Source organism: Engraulis encrasicolus, chromosome 6 (assembly GCF_034702125.1).
Source record: "Engraulis encrasicolus isolate BLACKSEA-1 chromosome 6, IST_EnEncr_1.0, whole genome shotgun sequence".
Taxonomy (NCBI): domain Eukaryota; kingdom Metazoa; phylum Chordata; class Actinopteri; order Clupeiformes; family Engraulidae; genus Engraulis; species Engraulis encrasicolus.
The window spans coordinates 55,830,082-55,842,581 of record NC_085862.1 but is presented as its reverse complement, the minus strand read 5'-3'; the positions used below and the strand labels follow the sequence as shown (position 1 = coordinate 55,842,581).

Below are 12,500 nucleotides of genomic sequence, written 5' to 3'. Positions count from 1 at the left end.
TGATAGCCAGGACAGGTGCAGCACTGCTCTTCTGGCAGGTTTGGGACACCCATACGACCTCGGTGACCAAACCAAACCAAACATTTTGTGTAGATAGTTTTAATTTGACAAGTTTGGCAACTGGGACTAGAAGGTGCTAGCTAACTAGCAGAGCTGGGCAAAATGGATTCATTTGTTACAATCTTGTTCCTCATAATCGAAATGACTTGGTTGTAACTGTCCTAATTGGATGGTTGAATGATCACTTGGTTAAAACTTGGTCATTTGCAATATGTGGCACTGGATTGTAACTAATTAATCAATTTTGCCCATCACTTCTAACTAGCCAACTATCTCTGTGTTTTACAGGCGCTACTATGGATGTAACAATTTGGGCTCTCATCTCTCCTGTGTGTGTGCGTGTGCCTGCATGTATTACAGGCACCACTATGGACGTGGTAGAGGTGGAACACTATGACCCGTACAGTAACAGCTGGGCCCTCATCTCTCCTGCGCTGCGCTACGTCACTAACTTCACGGCCACCGGGTGTCTGGGGAAGCTCTACATCATCGGCTCCTGTGCCGTCAAGTACAACGCCCTGGCATTGCAGTGCTACAACCCCGTCATAGGTAATATACACTATATAATACAATAGTACACATAATACCATGCTATTACACTGTCAAGCACAACGCCCTGGCACTGCAGTGCTACAACCCTGTCATGGGTAACATACAGTACACTGCACTGCAAGGCAAGGCAAGGCAAGTTTATTTGTATAGCGCATTTCATACACAGGTGCAACTCAATGTGCTTCACAAGATTAACAAATGCAAAAAAGAAAGCAACATGGAAGAAAGAAGGAATTAAATTAGAGTCAAATAACATTTAAAACATTAAGATAAAAAATAAGGTAAAATGATAATGATGATAAAATAAAAAATAAAATAAACATAAAAAAAATAAAAAATAAGAAACTGCCGTTCTATAACCCGGTATACACTATAGTTTACACACAATACTCACTGCACTCATTGCAGTGCTATTCTCCTGTCATAGGTAATATACAAACCCCAACTCCGATGAAGTTGGGACGTTTGGTAAACAGTGAATAAAATCAAAATGTTATCATTTTCAAAACAGTCAATCTATTCATTAGATGGAGAATAGTGAAAAGACAACATATTAAGTGTTAAAACCGAGAAAAAATATTGTTTTGGGGGACATATGTACTCATTTCTAATTTGATAAATCCAACACGTCTCAAATAAGTTGGGACGGGGATCAATGAAATTTAGTAAACATCCAAATAAGATAAAACAACAAAGAAGAACATTTCAAAATGAATTGTACTGACGGACAATATAGGTGTCCAGGTATAAGATCATCACAGAGAGGCTGAGTCACTCAGAATTAAAGATGCAAAGGGAATAATTACCATAGTTATTACATACATTTTTGAATTCCCTTTGATTTACCACGATTGAGTGTATATAAGACATATTTTTGTTACTAAAATCATTGTATAGGTTCATGACATCATGAAATATATATTGGCTGTAGTCTCACTCTAATTCCTGGAGTGCTAGAGCTATTGAAAATTGACCATATTAAGAATGCTTAATGCATGGAAATGATACAGGGGTGTAACATTCTCCTAAGCACCTGAGCTCACTTGAAATAGACCCAGAAGACATGGGAAACTGTCCTTTGCTTACAGAAGTCGGCAGAGGTTGTAGAAGTCCATTCTTTTTGACAATAATAGAGCATTGCACATCCTGTGCTACAGTGAAAATGGACCATCCAACTTGTGTTAGTGCTAGCTTCAAAAGTCAGCCTCCATGATGGCATGTGGGTGCAGTAGTGCATTGGTTAAGATGTTCTCACTCATCTGTAGAGTTAAATACAGTGCTGAATGGTATAAATGGGTTTTAAACAGCATGAAAAGCCACTCATGCATTATATTTTGAAGGGAGATATTCGATTACTGCCACATAATAAGGTCAAATTGCATTCTCTACTAGGTTTTAACAGTTTGTCTCCATCATAAGGACCAGCAGGTGATAAAATGGCTTTTGGTCAAGAACTGTCACACTGTAAGCACTACAGAAAGGAAAACATTGCAAAACATGACAAGGAATACACCCACCATTTAAGCTGGTGAAATCATGTCCAAGATAGGAATTAACACTGTTTTTTATATAAATTCATCAATCGGTTAATGTATTTAACTGTTAAGTGTTGTCTTTTGTTTTGTTTTTAGTCTTCCTCGACATTTGCTGCCATTTATTGTCCCGTCCCAACTCTTTTGAGACGTGTTGGATTTATCAAATTAAATATGAGTACATATGTCCCCCAAAACAATATGTTTTCTCGCATTTAACACTTAATATGTTGTCTTTTCACTATTCTCCATGATAGCATTTTGATTTTATTCACTGTTTACCAAACGTCCCAACTTCATCGGAGTTGGGGTTTGTACACGGTACCACAATAATCCTGTCTTAGGTACGTCTACGGGCTACGCGAGCACACTACAGAGGGTATGTGAAAAAATGTAATGACAACAAATGTATGGAACACAGTCATGTGGGGATAGAGTAAGAGATAAGAGATAAAAAAAGATAAACAAGGGGTACTCAAATGATGACAAAAAGGCAGCCCTGTACTACATTGTTATAATCCTGCCATAGGTACCACTACACTACGACTACATTACGTAAGGGTTAACGTTCGGCGAGAAGGTCGCTACCGTGGAATAGCAGCACGACAGAGAGAATCTTTAGACCCCGACGCGGAGCGGAGGGGTCTTGTTCTCTCTGAAGTGCTGCTATTCCACAAAGCGACCGACTCGCCGAAAGTTAACCCGCTTATTATATGGATATACTTAAATGATTCACACATGGCGGGGACATTTCTTTAGACCTATTTAATGTTAAGATTGTTGCTGCGCAAAACAAAACAGTGCCGTTGTGGAACAGCGCTAGGCAACAGCTAGGTAGCCAGGACAACAGGTGTTGTCTATCACAGCAGCTGATTAGAGTGACAAAAGACCGGACCCCCTGCGGAGTGATATGAAACATTCGCTTTAGCCACTGACTTGTATATAAGCCAGTGGCTTTAGCAGTGAACGTCTTGCCATTGACAGCGGTAGCCAGGACAACGGGTGCTGTCTATCACAGCAGCTGATTAGAGTCTTGTTGAAAAGTCGCTTTAGCAGTGAAAAGTCTTGTTGCCATTGACAGCGGTCTGTTATAGACCAACCCGTCCGTTATCGAAAAATAACAGACGTCCGAACGTTGGGGAGCCCCGTTGAAATGAATGGAGCATTCGACAGATGACGTCACAACCATATAATAAAGTGTCGTAAACCACCCACAGGCACGACTGCAGTATTCCGCACTGCGCTGTGGGGGCAGCCATGGCTTAATCATTAGAGCGCTGGCCTTTAGATCAGAAGGTTGCCGGGTCAAATCCCACCCATCCATGGCTGAAGTATCCTTGAGCAAGGCACCTACTGCAACCCCACGTTGCTCCAGGGCCCGTAACCAATACCCTATACCTAAAATAAGTGTAAGTTACTGTGGATAAATGCGTCAGCAATAGTGCTCTTCCGTTGGAGTATTGGAGTGCTACAAGAAGCCTGCCATACTATTATAGGTACAGAGTCCAACTACGGACAGAGGGAGAGAGGGACGAAGGAGCGTGAAGAACCTCCGCAGAGGGAGAGAAAGAGAGAGAGAGAGAGAGAGAGAAGAGAGAGAGAGAGAGAGAGAAGAGAGAGAGAAGAGAGAGAGAAGAGAGAGACGAAACAGAGAGTACCAGAGGAGACGAGGGAGGGAGGGACTACCTCAGCAGTGTCAGGGGAAGGAGGGAGGACGGAGGGAAGGGAAGTGAGGGATTGTGGGATGAGAGAGGGCAGAGGTGAAGAAGGGGAGTATCTCACGAGAGGGATGGAGAGATTTAGGGAGGAGGTGAGAGAGGGGAGAGGGAGGAGGTGTGTGTGTGGGGGGGTGCCTCGCCTCGCATGTCATCAGAGTTTCCCTTACAACCACAACATTTATAGAAGCGCCGTTGCACAACCTAATGAAAGCAAGCTGGCCCAGATGATTCTGTCACATGATATTTCTGTGTTGTTGTCGATGTAGGGGTGACAGTTATGGGGGAACGGAGGGCTGGCCCCGGAGTCCCTCATGTATATTTTTCTGAGCAGGAGTTACATAAATAATACTGACAGCCGAGAAACAGAGGGGAGCACGGCACACACACACACACACACACACACACACACACACACACACACACACACACACACACACACACACACACACACACACACACACACACACACACACACACACACACACGCACACACATGCACACACACGCACACACACGCACACACACGCACACACACGTCATTCTAATCCACAGCTGTAAAACACCATAAACCTCAATAAGCCTCCAATGATCTTACATATTACTCTGATATATTATGATTATGACACATAAACAGAACAACAAAACTGGGTTGAGAAGGGAGGGGAGTGACGTTTGATGCTCTGGGGAAGCGGACATGTGTTGGAGGTACTTTAATCAAAACAAGAGGACTTGTGGAGAGCAGACCTATGTAATACAATTCAGGTGGCCCTACCGTGGCGCTAACGGTAGGGCACTCATCTGCTACGTGGCTACGTGACCCGGGTTTGATTCCGGCCCGGGTCCTTTGCCCACCTTTTCCCGTCTCTCTCTCTCCACTCGCTTCCTGTCACCACCTTCACTGTCCTATCATACAAATACAAAAGTCAAAAAGACCAAAAAATATATTTAAAAAATACAACTCAGGTTATCTCCAATGTTGAACCAGCTTGAAATATCATGCATATCACCAGAGGAGGTCAGGTTTTTTGGGGGTTTTTTTTGCGCATTTTGCCTTTATTCTGACAGGCCAGTCAGAGACAGAGTGAGTGAGAAATTAAATTAGTGAAAGCAGGAGATTGGGTAGGGTTGAGATATAGCCCAGTCACAGGTTCAAATCCCACCCTTCCACTCCTGACCTCACTCCATGGCTGAAGTGCCCTTGGGCAAGGCAGCTAACCCCACATTGCTCCAGGGACTGCAACCAATACCCTGTAATCACTTAAAATAATTGTAAATCGCTTTGGATAAAAGCATGAGCTAAGTGTAATGTAGGCCTAATGTAATGTATTGTCGTAATAGTAAGTGAGTAATAAACTGATTCATATTCAGTTGTGATGCATAAAAAAAACTGTCTCCTCTTGGCCTCCACCCTAACCCCACACTGGTCCAGGAACTCTAACCAATACCCTGTAAGTACTTAAAATAAATAATAAGTCGCTTTGGATAAAAGCATCCGCTAAGTGTAATGTACTGTTATGTTATGTAATGTATATATATATATATAATTGTTTCTTGTTTTGTGTTGATCAGATGGCTGGAGCATCATCTGTTCCCCCTTCATCCCTAAGTACCTCTCAGCTCCACGCTCCGTTTCTGTGGATGGAGTCATATACCTCATCGCTGACAACACTAAGAAGGTCTACCTCTACGACCCAGAGGCCAACATGTGGCAGAAGGTAACACACACACACACACGCACACGCGCAAGAACACACACACAGACACACACACACACGCACCCACACCACGGCTTGACACAAACTTTTTCGCTTGCCTGCCATGTGGCTAGTGGTTTTCCTGAGTCACTAGCCATCCAGCTATTCTATTAGCCACAAATTTGATTCTTTCTTTATCATGACACAGTTCATCTAACCTCAGAAGATGAGGTGATAAAGCAAGAATATAAGAACATAGCTTTCTACATGGAAATAAATCAAACAAATAGAAATGGATAAGAGTAACTGATCGTTTTCTTGAACTCAAATAGAAACAATTGATGCACAAGGCTTAAAGTGCAGAATATATGCTAAATCTGATATGTCAAGCTACCCGCACAAATTGGCTAGTGGCACTGTAATTGTTACTAGCCACAGCCAAGTTTTACCAGCATTTGGCCGGTTGGCAGGTGCCAGTATCAAGCCTTGACACACTACACACACACACACACACATGTGCACACATGTGCACACACACACACAAGCATGCACATACAGACGCACGCGCGCACACACACACACACACACACACACACACACACACACACACACACACACACACACACACACACACACACACACACACACACAAGGCAAGGCAAGTTTATTTGTGTAGCGCATTTCATACACAGGCGCAACTCAATGTGCTTCAAAAAACACAGTGACACAGATAATAGTTCTTGTAGAGTTCAAATTTGGAGTTTTAAAAATAAGTTTTCAACAGGCCTAGACCTGCTGCCATGTTGCTATGATTGTCATCAGAGGTATCACTGCTATGCCTTTGGTATGCATTCGGTGACACACACTCATGCACGTGCGCACGCACACACACACACAAACCAAATGACATACATTTACACACACACACACACACACACACACACACACACACATGCGCGCGCATGTACGCACGCACGTACAAACACACGCGCGCACACACACACACACACACACACACGTATGCATTCCAAGCCATGCTGTCTGCATGTCTCTGGTCTTTATTGACATCAAGAAGTTGCCTTCAGCTCAGGCAATAGGAGTACTTATGTGCATGTTTCTAAGGATAACTGTGTACATAACTGTGTGTTCTGAAATGTCAAGAAATATCTCCCACCTTGGAGTGGGTTACTTATAGGTACAGTATATCACGAAAGTGAATACACCCCTCACAGTTTTGCAGATGTTTGAGTATATCTTTTCATAGGAAAGCATTACAGAAATGTAACTTTGACACAATGATTAGTGACCTTTTAACAACATATTTAACCGCTTAAATTTCTTGTTCACTCAGAAAAAAACAAAATACAGCCATTAATGTTTGAACATGTACTCACAAAAGTGAGTACACCCCAGATTAAAATCCGGTAGAGAAGGGGCTATGTTGGCTCGAATCGTCTCGAAATGAAAAGGGATGACAAGGGAGGTCATCAGTGTGCATTTCAACCTTTCTTTGCATTGAACTTTTACATTTTGAGTCTGCATCTGGCTTAAATAGATTGGTGTGAGACTTGAATGCAATCCTATGGAGAATATCATGATCTGCTTCAGTAGTCACAGTGCATGTTAACATATATGTTTCTTTTAGATGTATTTCAGATTGCCAATGTTGACAGCATTCATGCATCCCCAAACCATGTCAGTCCCACTACCATGCTTGGCTTATGAGAGGATACACCTTTTTTGTACAACTCACTTGTTTACCACCACACATGCTTGACACCATCTAAAGCAAATGTGTTTATCTTGGTCTCAAGAGAGTTGAACAGACCAAGGATATGGATCACTGGAACCATGTTGTGTGATCTGAAGAGACCAAGATAAACAAATTTGCTTTAGATGGTGTCAAGCATGTGTGGTGGTAAACAAGTGAGTTTTACAAAAAAGGTGTATCCTCTCATAAGCCAAGCATGGTAGTGGGACTGACATGGTTTGGGGATGCATGAATGCTGTCAACATTGGCAATATGAAATACACCTAAAAGAAACATGCATGTCAACATGCACTGTGACTACTGAAGCAGAGCATGATATTCTCCATAGGATTGCATTCAAATCTCACACCAATCTATTTAAGCCAGATGCAGACTCAAAATTTAAAAGTTCAATGCAAAGAAAGGTTGAAACGCACACTGATGACCTCCCTTGTCATCCCTTTTCATTTTGTTTCATTTCGAGACGATTCGAGCCAACATAGCCCCTTCTCTACCGGATTTTAATCTGGGGTGTACTCACTTTTGTGAGTACATGTTCAAACATTAATGGCTGTATTTTGTTTTTTTCTGAGTGAACAAGAAATTTAAGCGGTTAAATATGTTGTTAAAAGGTCACTAATCATTGTGTCAAAGTTACATTTCTGTAATGCTTTCCTATGAAAAGATATACTCAAAAATCTGCAAAACTGTGAGGGGTGTATTCACTTTCGTGATATACTGTATATTAATGATCTCTTGGACACTGGTGGAACATTTTTTTCTGGCTATCACTGGAGGTGTCCATTGCATTTCGATGGCATAATCACTTGTGAAGTTGGTGGAGCAAAAAATAAAATAATGCACAGCTCTACAATACTGTTTGCCAGTACAGTACTTGCAGTACTTGATGAAAGGCTTTTTACATCCCCCGGCGGACACACACACACACACACACACACACACACACACACACACACACACACACACACATACACACACACACGCAAACACACACACACATACACACACACACACACACACACACACACACACACACACACACACACACACACACTACACACACACACACACACCATCCTAAAGCCCCCCTCTGTATGTGTCTTTGCATCGCTCTCCCCAGGTGCAGTTCCTCCACACGCTGCATGAGAACGGTGGTCTGGTGGTGGTGGGGGGCCAGCTGTGTGTGACGGGGGGCCACTGGAAGGGCATGGAGGGGGACTACGGGGTGGAGGTGGAGGTGTACAACCGGGCCAACAACAGCTGGAGGGTGGAGACCTTCCTGCCACGGCTGTGGCACTACAGCGGCAGCTGCTCGCTCTTCCTCGACCCCCTGCAGTGGACGGAGGCCTTCCCGGAGGAAACCTAGCACATACACGCACACACACACACACACACACGCACACACGCGCACACACACACGCGAACATACATGCACGTCAGCGCAAGCGCACGCACACACACACACACACACACACACACACACAGACACACCCACCCACAGACACACACAGACTCATATCCCCATACACGGAAGGCTTCCCAGACAAGACCTCGCACATACTACAGGCACATACGTTTACTGTGAACACACACATACACATACATACCCCCTACAGTGGACAGAACCCTTCCCGGACAAGACCTCACAGATACATGCACACGCTCGCATACTGTAAAGTACATATACACACATGCACACGCACACACACACACACACACACACACACACACACACACACACACACACACACACACACACACACACACACACACACACACACACACACATCCCCTACAGTGGACAGAAGACTTCAAGGACAAGACCAAAGAAACTCAAGAGAAAGAACAATCTCTTGGCGGGGAATGCATTGGCCACGGTGTAGTACGGGGGCGTTGCCTGAGGACGCGAGTGGATGGAAAATTAACTCCCTTGTGCATGGTCATTGGTCAGTGGGTGCGATGGATGCCATTTTCGTACTCCCTTGCACATGGTCAGTGGGGGCGACACCATGATGGATAATTTGTGGCCAAGTTACGGCAGCTGTTGGTCAGCAGTAATTGCTGGGGGAAATTAAGGACAGCTGACAGACATTCACGCTGTCCTATGACCTGTTCCACAGTGAATAACATTCCCGTACTCCCCTCGCCATCATTTCCTACTACGCTGTTATGACGTGAGTAAGCCCTCTTGTCTCAAGCCTCTTTGGACAAGACCTAGCACATACTGTACATGCACATACGTTTACTGTGAAACACACACACACACACACCGCTGCAGTCAAAATGAACCCTTCCCTGATGCGTACTGTACACACATAGGACGCTCACACACATACTGTGAAAGACACAGACATACAGTACACACACCATGTATGGTGTGACCCAGTGGCGGAACAATTGCACACCGGGCCCCGGGGCAAAACACTGATAGGACCCCCCATACAGCCTGCCAAGGTCACAATAGGGCCCCCACTATCAATACAGGAGGGCCCTGGGCCCAGGGGCAAATGCCCTGCTCGCCCCTCCTATAGCTCCACCCCTGGTGTGACCTATCTATCTATGTTTTACCTTATAGCTCCAGTGCTTCAAAAAACATTTATAACACTACCAGTGAACCCAATAAAGGCGAAATATAATCACCCTTGTCGTTGTTTTTGTGCACACACACACACACACACACACACACACACACACACACACACACACACACACACACACTGAAATACACACGGTGTATTTTAGTGCTCTATGTAAGGACTATGCACCTGCAGATTTTTAGAAGGACAGTGCCTCACGTGCCTTTCTTTGGTTAGCCAGTAACAAATACTAATTTGTGATATTATTCTAAATACAAAGTAGGTGTATAGGTGTATATTTTATGTCAATAATTTGATGATTGTGATTGTTATTTTGATTTTGATGGTTGTTTCATATAGCTAAAATGAGTTGTTATATTACTGAGTGCTGGGTACTTTCTTGACGGCTGTATTAAAACTTGTCAAAACTTGTGCCTTTCAAAGATTGATTAAATTCCTCTTGTCTAATAATAACTCTTTTTGTGTTTTATTGAATGCTGTGTATGCCTACACTTGGCCATTACTTGTATGACTTTTTGTGGGGTGTTTCATTCATCACACACATTAGGCCTAGTCTATAGCTGTGTAATGTGTAGGTCTATATGAACATGAAAGAGCTTTACTGTGTCTTCTCTGTTGTCAAGGCTTTGGCTTGGTTAGTGAACTTGATCATTAACCAGCCAGGACGCCATTACACAGTGCTGGAATTTTACAGGGGACTCGGAGGCCACACACAGCTGCAGCCAAACAAGCCACCAGCTCCTGCGTCCCCCTGTAGCCATGGAAACGTTGGGAGCTAGCATTCTATTTCCAAGACAACGGCCCGGGGAGCGTTCGGTGTCTATAGCAACCATCCCTGGGATAAGCCTCGAGCTGTGCACTGATTTGAGTCTTGCAAAGTACTTTGGTCAATGAAAATCCTGCGAAAATCCTACATAGTGCATGGTAATATGCGTGCGCAAAAGTCTGCACACTTGAAATAGATCACGTCGTGATTTGCATGCCCAAATAAGTTTCTGGTTGAGTTAAACTGTTTTGCGACCAAAAGTTTGCACTAAAAGGAAACTGCTTGTCGCATTCACGGTCAAGGGTTGGAACAAGAAGGGCTTCAAATGGATTCTCAAGAGGAAGAAAGCCCGCCGTCTCCGGGCCTGGAGGCGGTCATACAGGTATGTCAAAGTAGGGAACGCGGCCAGTTGGAAATGTGATGAGTTCGGTCGGAAAAGAAGCTTGCTCATCGGAAGTTCAGATTCGGAACTGACACTTCCCATGCAGACAGAAGACTGGTTATTTAAAATATTTACGAGCGTCCGACGCCTGGCCGTGTTAATTTAATTAGACTAGTGGCTTAATCCAGGCCAGCTCACGGACAGGACTCGCCAAGCTGGGGTTTGATTGTGTGTGACATAATCACCTGCTCAAGGACAAAGCTGTTCAGGTGTTCTAATTTGAATCAGACGTGTCTCCAAATCCGTCACACTAGTTATTATCAAAGCTTCAACAGTAGTTAGCCTAGTTTACATTGTGAAATCATTGCGCATGATTACGCAAATGACTATTTTCTTTTTGCGTATCCATGAGATATCCATATGGTCACTGTGATGGGCTGGAAAAATCACACATCTGATTTCTAATCACCATGGTCTCATTTCATGTAGAAGCTGGAGGACTCACTGCTCGACATCAGTGCCGAGGAGAGGGCTCTCACCATGCGGGGAGAAGATTTGGCTTCCACCGCCTCGCCAGTGCCGGTGCGCATCCGAGAAATCGTCACCAGAAACCTGAGCGCGTCTCCCGCAGCAGGTAAGCCAATGCCAGCCCCGCACTCCTCTCCCTTTTAAACCGCCGCCCGATGCTGAGCAGTGGAACCCGAGGCCTGATATCGCCTCGACCCGTTAATCCCCTCTCCTACGCCAGAGGGAACCGGAGCTCCCTGAAACACAAGCGTAGCCGCCCTCAGGTCACCCACCTTACCTCACTGACTGACTTAAAGACGTAAGCAAAGTAGCCTAATATGGCAAGCCGTTCCAGAGAGGGCTCACTCTACACCTCTGTGTGTCCATCATTGCACTTGTCAACCACAACTAACATGCAGCCAGGTAGATGGATGGAGGACATAACTCTGCCACGTCAGATCTTCACTATTATCTATGACTGGAGTGAGTTAGTCAATTCATTTATTTTCGAGGGGAGCCCAGACCAGTGACACTGTTGTGGTTAATGGATGAGCGATGTAGCGTAGTGAGTATGCAGAGGGCAGCTATGCCTCAGGCTCAATATTTGCAAGCACGCACACACACACACACACACACACACACACACACACACACACACACACACACGCGGACACACCAAGGTGGCCATCCAGAGTGCAGCAATGCCATTGGTTCATCATTTACACACACACACACACACACACACACACACACACAGACACACACACACACACACGAGAGGTAACATACACAACCGCTGCAGGTGACAGAAGCATCACTCACATGCGCAGCAGATAACCACTACAGGTCAGAGGTCCCGCTGAAATATCTCCACACACACACACACACACACACACACACACACACAGACACACAGACACA

At 44.5% G+C, this 12,500-nt stretch overlaps 2 protein-coding genes across 2 annotated transcripts in view; both read left to right on the top strand.

The window, feature by feature from the left end:
• The window catches only part of klhl30 (kelch-like family member 30), a 24,532-nt gene extending 14,828 nt beyond the window's left edge, over positions 1 to 9,704 (top strand). The window contains exons 9-11 of the mRNA XM_063200317.1: positions 421 to 609; positions 5,432 to 5,577; positions 8,448 to 9,704. Coding sequence (XP_063056387.1) covers positions 421 to 609; positions 5,432 to 5,577; positions 8,448 to 8,693 — 581 coding nt within the window. The 3' untranslated portion in view covers positions 8,694 to 9,704. The remainder of the gene's footprint in view (positions 1 to 420; positions 610 to 5,431; positions 5,578 to 8,447) is intronic.
• A 1,311-nt stretch (positions 9,705 to 11,015) lies between these two features.
• Positions 11,016 to 12,500, top strand: part of crocc2 (ciliary rootlet coiled-coil, rootletin family member 2) — a 137,513-nt gene continuing 136,028 nt past the window's right edge. The window contains exons 1-2 of the mRNA XM_063202106.1: positions 11,016 to 11,072; positions 11,562 to 11,692. Of these exons, the coding sequence (XP_063058176.1) occupies positions 11,016 to 11,072; positions 11,562 to 11,692 (188 nt within the window). The remainder of the gene's footprint in view (positions 11,073 to 11,561; positions 11,693 to 12,500) is intronic.